At 35.2% G+C, this 17,568-nt stretch overlaps 1 protein-coding gene across 8 annotated transcripts in view; it reads right to left on the reverse strand.

The window, feature by feature from the left end:
- The window catches only part of LOC105201053, an 86,066-nt gene that overhangs the window by 16,237 nt on the left and 52,261 nt on the right, over positions 1 to 17,568 (reverse strand). For all 8 annotated transcript variants that reach the window (XM_039446458.1, XM_039446456.1, XM_039446457.1 and 5 more), the window contains 2 exons: positions 1,532 to 1,705; positions 565 to 832 (listed from right to left, as the gene is read on the reverse strand). In XM_039446458.1, the coding sequence (XP_039302392.1) occupies positions 565 to 832; positions 1,532 to 1,705 (442 nt within the window). The remainder of the gene's footprint in view (positions 1 to 564; positions 833 to 1,531; positions 1,706 to 17,568) is intronic.

Genomic DNA, 17,568 nt, shown 5'->3' on the forward strand with positions numbered 1-17,568 from the left:
TATATACAGAATGAGCGTGCCAAATATGCTATTACAAAAGATTTTGTTCAACTTTAATTTTACCTATCACATAAATTTTTTTTCTGTTTATCAATACAATTAGTTTCTTTTTAATTTCTACGTCTTTCATTACATTATTTATTGTATTTTATTTTCTCATATAATTTTGTTGCTGTGTTTTATACATTTTTAATGTCTTTTTTGTTCTGTATTAAGTTATCGCAATTTTGAGACATAGTTTCTTAAAATATTATACTCTGTTAAATTAATTTTAATGCACAAATATATTTTACGAAATACTTTTTGTATTGTAATAAATATATTAAAATAAAGAATATTTCTCTAATATTCTAATAAAAATATATTAGAGTAAAAAATATTTCATAAAATATATTTTGTGCAATAAAATAAATTTAACAGCGATACAATACTTATTTCACTTTTAGAACAATTTTTATTTTATCTTTTTTTGACATCTAGAAACATTGCAGTAACATTTTTACAAGTGGCAATGAGATATTTTTGTTTTTATAATTTTTGTGTGTTATATGGAAAACAACTAACCTGTAAAAATAGAGCACAAGCTTCCTCTGCCGTTTGGAAAATAAAAGCTTCAAGATCATCTCCACCGTGACAGAGTTCAAGAGCAATATACAACTGATTTTCAGTGAACATCGACGGACAATCATTATCAGATGTTTTGTCATTATCATAAATATTCCAAAGTTTTATGAGCTTCTCTGGATATTTTCCTATTATACAGCTGATATTTTTAACTTCTACAAATCCATCAGTTTTGTGTGTAGCATTTAATTTCAAATTATCCAATTCCCTGCAAATATTTTATTTTATGATTTTTGCCAACAATGTCACCAAAAGACCCCACAGAATCCTTATGGAAAATGGTTTTCGACGGAATATTCTGAAACTGTGCTATATGATAGTTCTTGATGTGTAGATCAAAAGTGTCAATGGGCACAAAGTCTGAAAAATTATAGTTTTTGAGTTACAGTCGTTCAAAGTTGGCAATTTTGCAGTATAAGGCTGCAATAGTGATCACATAAAGTGGTATATAAAGCTTTGTACATACATAATTAGGCTTGTATATATTTTCCTACTTACATACGTACATATTTATAAACTTTTTACAATTATATGTATAATATATAATATATACATATGCTTATTTATATGTTACATGTATATTTATTTTTGCATCTTTTTACATTTCGTTATGTTGATGAATCTTATATTAATGTTCACTTATTATGTGTCATAAAAATATGTTTAAATCGTAGTTTTCTCAAAAACCATTTTATGTGATCACTACTGCAGCCTTATACTGCAAAATCGCCAACTTTGAACGACTGTAACTCAAAAACTATAATTTTTCAGACCTTGTGCCCATTGACACTTTTGATCTACACATCTAGAACTATCATATAGCACAGTTTCAGAAAATTCCTTCGAAAGCCATTTTCCATAAGGATTCTGCGGGGTCTTTTGCACATTCATTACCAAATTAACTTACTTCGCTATTACAATTTCTGACAATATTTCATTGAATTTCTTCTGTGGCTCACCGTTGACTAACTGGTCACTTTCAATAGGAATAATTTTTATAACGGATTTTTTATCGTCGCATTCATAAAGAAAAACTTCTCCGTAAACACCTTCGCCTATTTTATAACAATGTTCCAAATACCTGTTAATAAGAATAGAGAAAGCATTTAACAATAAAATTAATGATCTTAACACTATCGTTTAAAAGTTTCAGAACGCTTGACATTTTCTCACATTTTACTTAAAGTTACAAATATATTACACTCATTTTTATAAATATGTTAATTTTTATACTTTAAAAAAAGTACATACATATAAAAATTTCCTAACATACCTAGTATTCCTAGCATTCTATTTTGATTAAACAATATATTTCTATAGCTTATTTTATTTGATACTTTTTCTATACTTATAACACTAAAAATAAAAAAATCTAAATATTTTTGTAAGTATTATAAGATTTATATAAAATTTTATTGCAATTTTGAGCTTGTTTGTTTCGTATATAAATAAATAAAGATTATTTATTTACAAACAATTAATTTCTGCATCGCAAAAAAATTTACATAAATCATTTTTAATACTTATACAGGTTATATTGATTGCAAAATTTGCAAATCTTAATACAATATTTAAAAAATTCTTAAAAAACTAAATAAAATAATTATTGGTAAATTCTTATTTCAAGTAATAGTTTTTGAAATATAAGGTCTTCAAGTTATACAATAAAAAACATTCTATATTTATGTTAAAAATGGTCTTTGTTAAAACTCTTGCATTAAATTTTTAACATAATCGAGTGTTAAATTAACATAATGTAATTATGTTATTTAAATATTTATTAAATCAATATTCAAACTTTCTTAGTTTTAAAATAATATAATTTATGGATAAATGAACAAACATTAAAATAATGTATGATAATTTTGAAACATTAATTTTGAATTCAGAGTATATAAAAGCAAAAGTTATTTGTAACACTGTTATTGCTACAATTATTCTTTTTGATACAAAATGATAACGACGTTATTTTTTTCTTATAAATACAATGATAATGTAATTACATTTTTTTAGTAGCGATAACAAATATAACAGTTACTTTTATCGTTACTTTTTATATTTTTGATTATATGACATATAATATATAACTTTCATATATTCGACCTGTATTTTTCAACTGGTATTCAGTCTGTTTTATATTACAAATTTAAGAATAGTTTTAAGATTTAATAAACATCAACTCTGAAGAATTGCAACGATTTCTAAAGTCAAAAAAAACTGTCAAATTATTGCAAGATTTTCCAGTATTGAAAAAACATTTATTAAATTCCTTTTAAGATACGTAAGTATTTATTAAATTTATTTTAAGATATGCAAGCATTTATTAAATTTAATAAATGCTTTTTCATTACTAGGAAATCTTGTAATAATTTAAAAACAAATCTCTTTAACTTTAAAAATTGTTGCAGTTACATATGTGTATATATATATATATATATATATATATATATATATATATATATATATATATACGAGGTGTGATCAAAAAGTAAGGTGACTTTTTATTTTTATAAAAAAATATTCATTTATTCATCCAAAATTATGTTATCCCCCTCAAAATAATCCCCCTCTGATGCAATGTATTTGTGCCAGCGCTTTTTCCAGTCGTCAAAACATTTCTGAAATGCACTTTTGGCTATTGCCTTGAGCTCCTTCAGCGATGCAGCCTTAATCTCCTCAATCGTCACAAATCTTCGTCCTTTCATAGGCCTTTTCAATTTTGGGAAGAGGAAAATGTTTCGTCACCAGTTATAACCCTTTTGAGCAGATCAGGATCATCATTGACGTCGTTCAACATGTCTTGGGCGATGTTCATGCGACGCTGCTTCTGATCAAAATTAAGCAGTTTTGGAACGAATTTCGCTGACACACGTGTCATACCCAAAACATCCGTTAAAATTGATTGGCATGAGCCAAACGATATGTTAAGATCATCAACTATTTCTCTAATCGTGATTCGACGATTTTTCAACACAATTTCTTTCACTTCCTGAACATTTTCGTCGGTTTTTGACGTGCTGGGACGTCCAGAGCGAGGTTCATCGTTAACATTTTCTCGGCCCTCTTGGAATAACTTATACCATTTATAAACATTTTTTTTGCTCAAAGTTGACTCACCGTACGCCACTGTCAACATTTCAAGAGTTTTTTAACACTTAATACCATTTTTTACACAAAAATTAATACAAACTCTCTGCTCCATTATTTTCAACAGCAAAAAACCGCCGAGCACGCAAACACGAGTCTAATCTTTATGCCTCTCACATAAAAACAACACATGCTATATAGTCAAAACCGTGAACATATGATCGTGACGAGTGTACCAACACAAAAAAAAAAATTTTGAAATTAGAGTGTACAGAGCGCGCGAAATTCAAAAAGTCACCTTACTTTTTGATCACACCTTGTATACCAGGTGCATAAGTTTTTTCCGATTTTTTGGTAAAAAAAACACGTAATTTTCAAGGGAAATTATATTTTTTTTATTCAAAATATTGGCCATTGGCTTCTACACATTTCGCCCATTTTTCAGGTAATTTATGAATACCATGCCAAATAAACTGCTTGTCTTTTGCGGCAAACCATTTGTCGAGCCATTTTCCAACTTCTTCGAAATTGCTGAAGTGCTGCTCTGCGAGCGCGTGCCCCATTGATGCGAAGAGGTGATAGTCAGATGGCGCCAGGTCTGGGGAGTACGGCGAGTGCAGAAAGATGTCCCATCCAAGAGATTTTAAGGTGTCTTTCACTGGTTTTGCTGTGTAAGACGGTGCATTGTCGTGTAACAAAATCACTTTGCCATGTCTTCTGACCCATTCCGGTCGTCTTTCGATTAATGCGTGGTTTAAATTAATCATTTGTTGGCGATAGCGTTGTGTATTAACGTTTGGCCGGGTTTCAAGAGTTCATAATACACAATACCGCTCTGGTCCCACCAGACACAGAGCATGGTCTTCTTGCCGAAGCGATTTGGCCTTGGTGTTGATGGACCGGCTTCGCCAGGTGAAAGCCACGATTTTTTCCGCTTCGGGTTTTCAAAATAAATCCATTTTTCGTCACCCGTCACAATTCGATACAAAAATGATTTCCTTTCGTGGCGTTGAAGCAGCATTTCACAAGTGACTTTGCGATTTTCCATTTGACGTTCATTCAAATTGTGTGGGACCCATTTACCGAGTTTATTATATACCGGGAGATCTTTCCCATTGCTCGTAAATGTCTGCTAATTGTTTCTTGTGATACATGTAATGCTTCTGCTAATTGGCGTTGAGTTTGAGTTTGGGTCATCATCCAATAATTCCTGCATTTGCTCGTCTTCGCATTTTTGTGGTCTACCAGAGCACTCACTGTCTTTCACATTGAAATCACAACTTTTAAATTGTCGAAACCATGTCTCACATGTTCTAATCGATGGAGCGTGTTCACCATATGTTTCTACCAGCAAACGATGACTTTTAACAGCCTTTTTCTTTTGATTAAATAAAACAAGCAATGCGTGCCGCAAATGTTGTTTTTCAGGCACAAAACTCGACATAATCACTGAACAATAAAACAAAGACGCTAGTTTTTGGCGGACTCAACTTGTGTGTGTTTGTAGTTCTATGTCAGACGAACAAAATGACGTATGTGTCAAATTAATACGCTGCGTACTTTTCGCTGGCGCCATGTCTTAGTGAAACCGGAAAAACTTATGCATACACCTGGTATATATATATATATATATATATATATATATATATATATATATATTAGGAGTATAAATAAGTTTTCGCCGTTTATTATCAAAAATTGGGCATTTATTGTGAAAGAACGGTACCTAATGTTTTATTCGAAGTATTGTCCATCGCTAGCCACTACTTTTTCCCATCTTTCTAGCAGCATACGGATACCGCGTCGGAAGAATGCTTCATCTTTTGAAGCTATCCACAAATCGACCCAATTTTTTGTATCTTCATATGATGTGAAGTGTTGCTCAGACAGGCCATGCGTCATCGATCGAAACAGGTAGTAATCAGAAGGAGCAATGTCTGGTGAATACGACAGGTGGGGTAAAACTTCCCAATTGAGTGTTTCCAGGTAGGTTTTGACCGGCGCCGCAACATGTGGACGAGCATTATCATGCAGAAGAATAACTTTGTCGTGTCTGGAGAAGTAGTGGGCACGTTTTTTCTTGAGTACTCGGCTCAATCTCATCAATTGTGTTCGGTAGAGAGCCCCAGTAATGGTTTCATTCGGTTTGAGCAACATAATACACGACACCAAGCTGATCCCACCAAATACATAACATGAGCTTTTGTCCATGAATGTTCGGCTTGGCTGTCGATGTTGAAGCATGGCCAGGTGATCCCCACCCACATAGAAATTGACTGCCAGTGGATGTCTATCGCCCTTCCATAGCTCCATGGGACGTCTATCTCCATGGTGGAAGTTAGATGAGCGTCCATTAGAAGTCCATGAAACCTCCATAGCTCCATGAGATTTTACTTCTATCATGGAAGTCAAATAGATCTCCATTGGACATCCATCCAACCTCCATAGCTCTATGGGATTTTATTTCCATCATAGAAGTCAGATGGACGTCCATTAGAAGTCCATGAAACCTCTATAGCTCCATGAGATTTTACTTCCATCATGGAAGTCAAATAGATCTCCATTAGACATCCATCCAACCTCCATAGCACCATGGGATTTTACTTCCATCATGGAAGTCAGATGGACGTCCATTAGAAGTCTATAAAATTTCTATAGCTTCATGAGATTTTACTTTCATCATAGAAGTCAGATAGATTCCTAAAAGCGTATAATGCGCATGACGTAATCCTTGTTGATCACAAAAGTTAAACAAGGATAAAATGTTATATTACGTACATCATGCGCTCTTTTTACGGAATTTGATCATTATCTCTTTATCAAAACAATTATGCAACTAATTTGTTTATAACAATTATAATAACTATGACAATTAAAAAAGCGTCATAAATGTTTTTTTAGTAATTTTTCCCGGTGAATCGATTGGCGCAATCAATTCTCCTCTACAGTCATTTTTGACAATTTGTTTATAACAATTAATTGTAAAATTAACTTTGGCAACGGGTTCTTTACGTCATTAATATTTTTTCATGCTCCGATACTATTTCTAATTGTTGTTTTTTGACCGATTTGGCCATGGGCAGAAACAGATTTTAATTATTTATATAATTTATATTAAAAATATCTAAGGCTAAATAAACAAAGGGTTAATAAGAGTGTTCGCGCGATACTCAAGACGCCAGTTTCTTCTTGTTCAAATCAGCTTTACTTCAAATATAACTTTTTATTAACAATCTCACAAGTGTACGTTTAGCTCAGTGTTAAGATACTAGGTTATCGTTCCGAAGATCTTAGGTTCGAATCCCGCCGGCGCCGATGCGTTTCAAAAATTTATAAAATAAAACGTAATTGTAATTAGTAAATTAAAATGTTATATGTGAAACAGTGAATACAGATTAAGCTATAAAAATAATAAAATCTGTTAAAAAAAAATTTTTTTTACCGTCCACTGAAAGTCCGAACCTCCACGGCAGACGTTCATTAATAATCCAGGTAACGTCTGCTGAGACTCCATAAAGCCTCTACTAATAATCCACGTGACGTCGGTTTGTCATCCACTAAGGCTCTATGAACCCTTTATTAATGATCCACGTAACGTTTAATGGACATCCATTGTTAACGTCTAATTGACGTCCAATGGACGTGCGCAATGCGGAACTGTGGATGCCTAATGGCCGTCCATTGGATGTCCATGGGACGACCACTGGAAGGTCTGAACCTCCACGGCAGACGTCCATAAGATGTCCATTGGAGGTTTTAGTTCTATGTGGGCATGATTTCTTCTTCTATGGGTTATCGTAGTGGATCCATTTTTCATCACCAGTGACTATGCGATTCAAAAAACCCTTTCGTTTATGCCTGGCAAGCAGCATTTCACATGTGAAAAATCGGCGTTCAACGTTTCTCGGCTTCAGTTCATATGGAACCCAGTTTCCTTGTTTTTGAATCATTCCCAATGATTGCAAGCGATGTGAAATTGCTGGTTGAGTCACTCCTAATGTAAGTGCAAGTGATTCTTGCATTTGGCACAAATCTTCATCTAATAATGTTTCCAATTCCGCGTTTTCGTACACTTTGTGTACGTTCTTTGTCTTCGACGTCAAATTCTCCGTTCTTAAACTTGTGAAATCACTCACGGCAACTTCTCTCACTTAAGGCAGCCTCACCATATGCTTCTACAAGCAACCGATGCGCTTCGGCTGCGGATTTCTTCGAATTAAAGAAGTAAATCAAAAGCTCCCGCAAATGACGCTTATTTGGCTCAAAATTCGACATTTTCGCACAAAAAAAGATATATGAAGCTGATACAAAATCGGTAATATTTTAAGGTTATGCTGTTGCCAGATGTCCAACCTTACGATGTAACGTTTTACAACAGACAATTTCAACCATAACATACTAGTGGCGCCATTTTTGGTGAAACGGCGGAAACTTATTTATACTCTTAGTATATATATATATATATATATATATATATATATATATGTATATATGTATATATATTTGTATATATATATATATATATATATATATATATATACAGGGTGATTCAAAATAACCTATTGGTCCCGAAGATGGCATATTCGTAATCGAATTCTGAGACAATTTTTCCTTTTGCAAAAATTTGTCCGAAGCTTAGTTTTCAAGTTACAATAAGAATTAGTTAGCGTATTACGGGTCAGGTACAAGTGGAAGACAGGGGCGGCGAGACTCACTGTTACACGCGGGTGTTTCCGTGGGGCACCTCCTGCGCTCAAATGACTGACAAAAGTACATGGACAGCACATTCCTATTTAAACTTTCTCTCTCTCTCTCTCTCTGTCACTTTAATTATGCTACATTTAACTTGCCAAATTTCGATCTGTCATCCGGCCGTCAAATATAGGGATGACCGTGAAATCTTCAAGTAAGTTTACATTATTATAATAAATGTACGCCCGCGAATAATAAAATTTAATGCAAATTAGATTACTTAAATGTGCACTTTCAAGTTAAAAGTAGAACTTTTAAAACGCACAAAAGGGATAGAAAGGAGAGAGAGAGAGAGACGGGGGGAGGCTTTGAACAAGTTTAAGCACGTTTACTTACGCACATGGCGATCAGCTTATTGTTTCCACGATGCGACAATTTAATTTAAATTTGTGCTTTATCCAGATCTATCCCTCGAAGTTGTTTCATATTTCACCACATTTACACTATTTACTCTTCATTTGATTGATAAACGCGGAACTACGCGACGAACCGATCGATCGACTTTATTAATTACTATTAATCACTACTGTAATCACTACAATCATTCAATGCGTTAAAATTACTCGAAGAAACACGTATTTACGTTACGATCACACAACACGTGTTCACTCAACGATATAAAGCAGTCGACTGAATGTTATTGGTTATGTCGTTATAAGAGTGTCGAACGATTGGTTAAAGCCATAAGTCAAAACGCGGTAATTCAAAATGAAAATATTGATTAATACGATTTACATCGATACAATTTATTAGAAAAATGTGGCAAATGCATGTTTATTATTACTTGTTAAAAATTGTAAGTGACTTTATCAAGATAATTATTTAGAATATTTATTATAAAAGAACTTTAAGGATATAATTCTTGAAATCTCCTTGCAGCAACGGATAATTTGCCCTTTTCAGGGCAATCAAATATTTTATTTTGAGGAATATTTTCACAGTTTTCACAAATATTCAAAAATAAGAAATAAAAAAAGTATTTAGAAAAAATTGATTTTGATAAAATTATTTTTTGAATATTTAGAATGAATAATATTTAATTATCTTGATAAAGTCACTATCATACAATTTTTAACAAATAATGATAAATATGCATTTGCAACATTTTTCTAATAAATTGTATTGATGTAAATTGTATTAACCAATATTTGCATTTTAAATTGCCGCGTTTTGACTTATGGCTTTAACCAATCGTTCGACACTCTTATAACAACATAACCAATAATATCCAGTCGACTGCTTGATATCGTCGAGTGAACACGTGTTGTGTGATCGTAACGTAAACACGTGTTTCTTGGAGTAATTTTAATCGAATAATTGTAGTGATTAGAATAGTAATTAATAAAGTTGATCGATCGGTTCGTCGCGTAGTTCCGCGTTTATCGATCAAGTGCAGAGTAAATAGTAATGTGGTAAAATATGAAACAACTTCGAGGGATAGATCTGGATAAAGGACAAATTTAAATTGAACTGTCGCATCGTGGAAACAATAAGCTGATTGCCGTGTGCGTGAGTGAACGTGCTTAAACTTGTTTAAAGTCTCCTTCTTCCCCGTCTCTCTCTCTCTCTCTCACTCTCTCTCTCTCTCTCTCTCTCTCTCCTTTCTTTCCTTTTTGTGCGTTTTAAAAGTGCTACTTTTAACTTGCAAGTGCACATTTAAGTAATCTAATTTGCATTAAATTTTATTATTTGCGGGCGTACATTTATTATAATAATGTAAACTTACTTAAAGATTTCACGGTCATCCCGATATTTGACGGCCGGATGACAGATCGAAATTTGACAAGTTAAATGTAGCATAATTAAAGTGACGGAGAGAGAGAGAGAGAGAGAGAGAGAGAGAGAGAGAAAGTTTAAATAGGAATGTGATGTCCTTTTGTCAGTCATTTGAGCGCAGGAGGTGCTCCACACAAATACCCGCGTGTAACAGTGAGTCGCGCCGCCCCTGTCTACCACTTGTACCTGACCCGTCATACGCTAACTAATTTTTATTGTAACTTGAAAACTAAGCTCCGGACAAATTTTTGCAAAAGGAAAAATCGTTTCAGAATTCGATTACGAATATGCCAGCTTCGGGACCAATAGATTATTTTGAATCACCCTGTATATATATATATATACGAGGTGTGTTCAAAAAGTATCGCGAATTTTGAATTTTCGCGGGTTACGTATATTCGAATTTCGATCTTTTTGTGGCGTTATGTTGGTACTCATGTCTCTCACTTATGCCGACAAGCTCGGCCATTTTGAATGTTCACTTAATTGTTGACAGCTGCTTTGCTTGCACGTGTTTTGGATCGTCTTCGATTTTTACCTATTCAAAAAAATGGATCAAAGAACCTGTATCAAATTTTGTGTGAAAAACGAAATTAAGTGCGCGGATGCATTCCGAATGTTGACTGTGGCATACGGAGAAGCTACCTTGGACCGAAGCAACGTTTATCGGTGGTACAAAATGTTCTCAGAAGGCCGAGAAGATGTGAACGACGAAGAGCGTGCCGGACGCCCGAGCACTTCAACAACAGACGAAAAAATTAATGAAGTGGAGAAAATGGTATTGGCCAATCGTCGAATCACCGTTAGAGAAGTTGCTGAGGACCTAAACATATCGATTGGCTCGTGCCATTCGATTTTTATCAATGATTTGGGCATGAGACGGGTCGCCGCGAAATTCGTACCAAACGCCCCTGCTCACACATCGTTGCTTGTGCGCGACTTTTTGGCCAAAAACAACACACTAATGATGCCGCAGCCACCGTATTCCCCAGATCTGGCCCCCTGTGACTTTTTCTTGTTCCCTAAACTGAAGAGGCCCATGAAAGGACGACGTTACGCTACGCTTGACGAGATAAAGACGGCATCGAAGGAGGAGCTGAACAAGATAAAAAAAAATGATTTTTTGAAGTGCTTCGAAGATTGGAAAAACCGTTGGCATAAGTGTATAATATCTCATGGGGATTACTTTGAAGGGGACAAAATAGATATTCATGAATAAATAATTTTTGAAAAAACACAAAATTCGCGATACTTTTTGAACACACCTCGTATATATATATGGGGCATTCTCCGTCAAAAAGGCCACCCCTGCTGCCCATTTCAATTTTTGAGATAAAATGTTCGAAAAGGGCTTAAAATTTTCGTTGAAATGTCTATTTTTCGATGCCGTTTGGCCTTTTGGAAAATTCAAAATGGCGGACCTAATATCACGGATAGAATGAAAAAAGCCTTTGAAAAAATACATAATAACGTGAATAAATGTGCAAGATATGACGTAGCAGAGGTCTAATCCTTATGTGTAAGTGTGTGAGTGTGTGTGTGGGGGGGGTAGGGGTGGGGGGAATACGCGCGCTCATACGCGCGCGTGTATAAATGAATCACGTAAAAATTCTTGCTCAACATGGTCTGGCTATCAAAACATTTGCATACAAAATTTCGAATCATTTCATTATCCTTGTCCTGAAAAAGTACGTCACAAAAAACCTACGGTACAGAAAATATTGTTCTTTAAAAAACATTTTCTCCACAGAATAATAGTAAGATTACTTAAAATTACTTTGAAACTTATATTATCCCTCATAACATTTTTTACAATTGCAAATGTTGGCAACAGATTAGTTAGTAGAAAAACCGCAAACAGAAAACATACTTTGTTATAGTCAATTATGGTAGCACACTTTTGTTAATATGCAATAATCTTGGTAAAATATATGACAGAGTGGTTAACAGTAAGCAAATGTCGAACATATTGATGACAGACTGTTAACAAACGCCAAGCAGTTTTTTTATTGCAAATAGTGTTAGCAAACATCACGTAAAAATGCAGCAGCATCTGTTGATCAAAATATTATACATAAGATTGACAGTCGATAGCGAACAAGTCAATCGAATATATTGACGACATATTCACTGCATGAAACCAAAAGATCTATCTTTAAAGTCGTACACCTGCGAGTAGTACGCGGTATCGCCGCTAGATGGATGTGGCAGTGCTTATATCTCGTACATAAAAAACTACACATATGGAATAAAAGGCACAGCAATATTTTTTCATTTTTCAAATTATATTGTCTTGTTTTGGATTAGAGAACCTCATCACAATACATTTATTAGTCACAGAATTTATCGAGTTAATTAATTATAGTTTGCAATTCAGTCCATCAATAAGTTTTTTTATGTTAAATAGAATATTCAACTCACGTTTTTGTCTCTTCTTTATCGACTTTTACTTTTTCTACAATTATTCCAATTATCTCTTACCTGTACCACATCCAAAATAAAAAATGTCGGCTAAATCTCGTACAGATAGATGTATGAATCCATTCAAGAAACTTGGTGAAAAAGGACATTGTGGTAAAGATTTACGAGCGATACCAAAATTCATTCGGGACAAATTTCCTGAGATACCGACTAATTCTAAAATTTGTTGTGCATGTAGGAAAAAAAGTAGGACTGAATATGTTGATATGTCTTTAGATGAATCTAATAATTGTGTCACAAATATGGAATGTGATGGAAGCTCATTAACAATGGATATTGATAACTCAGAGATTTCTTATAATGAAGATAACATTCGATCACCTAGAGAAATTGAACTGGAAGAAATGCTTGATGGTCTTAAACAAAAATTTTCCACCTTGAAACACAATGATCCTTTAAGGGTGCGAATTCTCACTATAGCTCCGTCGTCTTGGAGTGTGAGAAAAATAGTAAAAGAATTTGATGCATCACGATATTTAGCAAAAAAATTTAAGGAATTGAAATTAAACCATGGCGTATTAGCTGACACTACAAAAGAGTTGGGAAAATTTTACCGAAAATTACTGTTGAAAAAGTAATTGAGTTTTATAATAGTGATATAAACAGCAGGATAATGCCTGGAATGAAGAATGCCATTTCCTTAATAAATAATAATAAACGGATAATAGTGCAAAAACGTTTTTTATTATTAAATTTAAAAGAACTGCATGCCTTATTTACAGAATCCAACCCAAAATATGATGTTAGCTTTAGTACACTTGCTAAACTTAGACCTAGAAATTGCATACTCCCTGGGGCTTCTGGAACACATTCCGTTTGTGTTTGCACAATCCATGAAAATGTCAAGTTAATGATTGATGCAATTGATGTACGGAAACTAACAGAAAATATAGACAAGCCACTTTCCAATTATAAAGATTGTTTGAATGAAATTATATGTAAGGAATCGAATCCTGATTGCTATCTTGATAAATGTGATCAATGCCGAGCTTTCTACAAAGCTTTCTAAACTATTGGACGATTCATGCATTTCCCATGTTCAATGTTCTTTATGGACTGGAACTGATCGATCAACTCTATTAACGCAACAGTTAAAAGTTGATGAGTTCATAAACGAGTTATGCAACAAATTACAAATTCTGAAATCTCATTCATTTATCGCCAAACAACAAATGCTTTTCATTTCAGAAAAAAAAGAGAATCTTTGTGAAGATGAAGTAATTGTCATGTTTGATTTTTCTGAAAACTATTCATATGTTTGTCAAAATGCCTCACAAGCATTTCACTTCAACAATGATCAGTGTACTGTGTTTCCTGTTATTTACTATTATAAAAAAAAATTCTGAATTGAAGCACAAGAGTAATGTATTTTTATTAGAGAGTTTGAAACACGATACCGCTGCCGTTTACACTGTACAAACATTATTAATTCCAGAGATTTTAAAAAATGTCAAAAATCTTAAAAGAGTATTATACATGACGGATGGGGCGAAACAGCATTTTAAAAATAAATTTCTTCAGATTGCTAACTTAGTGCATCATAAACATGATTTCAATATTCAAGCAGAATGGCATTACAGTGCGACTGCTCACGGTAAAAGTGCTTATGATGGCATTGGTGCTACTTTCAAAAGAGAGGCATATAAAGCAAGTCTTGTTGCTAAACCACAGGATGCAATACTAACATCTCAAGTTCTTTTTAATTGGGCTAAAAAACATTTCAAGAACATAAAGATTTTTTATTTAAAAAAAACTGACCATGAGAAGGTAAAAAGAAAACTTAAGAAGAGATTTGAAACTGCACCGCCTGTACCGCAAATTCTTAAAAATCATGGGTTTATAGTTGTGGACGAGAATAAAATACTAATCAAAAGGTATTCCAATAATACAAATGGAATACTATGGCAGTTATGAGAACAAAAGTAAGAAATATAGGATAAAAATAAAAAAATATTTCATGAAACATCTATCTACATATACAGACACACACACACACATACACGCACACACGTACACACGTGAGAGGGAAGGGAACTCACGTAAATCAAGCACCCCAAATGTGAGAGGCAAGGGGGCTCACGTAAATCAAGCACCTTGAATGTGAGAGGCAAGGGGACTCACGTAAATCAAGCACACCGAATGTGAGAGGCAAGGGGACTCACGTAAATCAAGCACTCCGAATGTGAGAGGCAAGGGGACTCACGTAAATCAAGCATCCCGAATGTGAGAGGCTAAGGGATTCGCGTAAATCAAGCATTTCAAACATAAGAGTTAAAGTGACTAATATAGATCAACTATCTCAAAAAGAGGAATATAAGTATAGTATAAGTTTCAAAGTAATTTTAAGTAATCTTACTATTATTCTGTGGAGAAAATGTTTTTTAAAGAACAATATTTTCTGTACCGTAGGTTTTTTGTGACGTACTTTTTCAGGACAAGGATAATGAAATGATTCGAAATTTTGTATGCAAATGTCTTGATAGCCAGACCATGTTGAACAAGGATTTTTACGTGATTCATTTATACACGCACGCGTATGAGCGCGCGTATCCCCCCTCCCCCCGCCGCCACACCACCACACACACTCACACACACTCACACACTTACACATAAGGATTAGACCTCTGCTACGTCATATCTTGCACATTTATTCACGTTATTATGTATTTTTTCAAAGGCTTTTTTCATTCTAGCCGTGATATTAGGTCCGCCATTTTGAATTTTCCAAAAGGCCAAACGGCATCGAAAAATAGACATTTTAACGAAAATTTTAAGCCCTTTTCGAACATTTTATCTCAAAAATTGAAATGGGTAGCAGGGGTGGACTTTTTGACGGAGAATGCCCCATATATATATAGTACTTTATTCCTTGCGAAGTACACTGCGGACCTCCGCTCCGCTTACATAGTTTCGACATTTTATTTCTCGTATTCTTTACAACGCACGAGAGAGAGAGAAAGATCACTCATCCATTCATACCTCGACACTCATTCTCTGGACCTCCGTTTCCGCCGTATTTTCCTCTCTTCCTTCCACACTTTCATTCATACTCAGCCACCTTCCTCCCTCCCTCATCACCACCAGTTTCTTCAACCAAACCTCTCCCTCCCCCCTCTCACCAAAAACCTCTTCTACCATCTCTTGCCATCCCTTTTCCGTCCCCCAATCCGTGCTTTCCTTCCATATATGTTCCCATGTTTCCTCTCCCCATCCACATATCCTACACTTTCTTTTCTCTTTCTCTTCCCAGTATCTACCTCCTCTCATACCGTCTCCTAACCTAAACCTTGCAATCCTTTTCCATCTTTCCTCCTTTCAATCCCTCCGGCACTCCCTTCCCCTTCACTCTGTTACACCATCTGTTGAACCTCGAGCTCCTAATTCTCTCCCACCTTTCCTCTTCCTGCCGCCTCCTCTCTCTTGCTACCAACTCTTCCCCCCTTAACCCTCCCTCTTCTCAAAACTTTTCTATCTCTTTAATATTCCAGCTCTTTTCTTCATAGAAACCTCTTCTTTCTTCCTCTCATTTTTCCATCACCTTTCCCTCCTTCGCTCTACCTCTTATTTCCTCCCAACACAACCTTGCCAACTCCCCCTTCCTCCTTCACCCAGTTTCTTTTCATAGATCCGTGCCCTCATTCCTGCCCTTCTCCTTAATTTTTCCCTCTGCACCTCCTCCCTTACCATGTACCCCGGTGTGTACCTTTTCACCCCTATTACCCATTTCACATACCTGTCCTGTATCCTCTCTACCCCTTCACTTTCTTTCCACTCCCAAATTTCTGCACCATAGCTAACCACCGTCCACACAAACCTATCAAATAACCACAGCCTTCTAGCCCAGTCCTTTCCGAATTTCCTCTTTCCTATTCCCCATACCTCTCTCATCACCACCGCTCCTTTTTTGAATCTTTCCTCTATATGCTCTTTCTGTCCCCCATTTGCCATCATCATGTATCCCAAATATTTATACTTTTCACTTCCTCTATTTCATTTCCTTTCCATTTCCATATTATCTTTTTCTGTCTCCCACCCCCTCTTCAACACCTCATCACTTTTGTTTTCTCCACATTTACTTCGAATCTTTTCTGTTCTACATATCCTTCTAATGTTTTTATTAATCTTTTCATCCCTGCTTCATCCTCTGCCACCACCGCCACATCATCCGCATACGCCAGGGAATAAATTCTTCTTCCCTTCACATTTACTCCCCCATCCCCCCTTTTCTAACTCCTCATCCAAATCCGCTAGCAATAGTATAAACATGCATGGGTTTAACGAACATCCCTGTCTCACTTCTCTACCTGTCCAAAAGTTGTCCCCCTCCCTTTCTCCCACCCTTACTCTACTTATTGTCTCCTCCAAAACTTCCTCACACCTCACTACCAGACTCTCTCTCACTCCCTTCCTCCTCATTGTCTGTACCAGTATCTCCCTATCCACCGAGTCAAACGCTGCTTTCATATCCACAAACATAACTACTATTTTGCCTTTCGTTTCTGCTATTTTCTTATTTATTAGGTAATTTAACACGTATATGTGGTCTATCGTTCCTACTCCTCTCCTAAACCCCCGTTTGACTCGGTGGTAATATCCCTTTTTTTTCACTTCTTCCTTCAATCTCTCCGCCAAAACCGCTGCGTACACTTCATACGCCGTTTGCGTAAGCGTAACCCCCTTATAGTCTTCTACCTTTTCCCCTCTCCCCTTTTTTCACTATCGGTACCACTATCCCTTCTCTCCATTCTTCCGGCCGTCCCTCTCCCTTCCACACTCTATTGCATATTTCCCAAAGCCATTCTCTTATTTCTTTTCCCCCATATTTCCATACTTCATTCATAATCCCAT

This window comes from Solenopsis invicta, chromosome 3 (genome assembly GCF_016802725.1).
Source record: "Solenopsis invicta isolate M01_SB chromosome 3, UNIL_Sinv_3.0, whole genome shotgun sequence".
Lineage (NCBI taxonomy): Eukaryota > Metazoa > Arthropoda > Insecta > Hymenoptera > Formicidae > Solenopsis > Solenopsis invicta.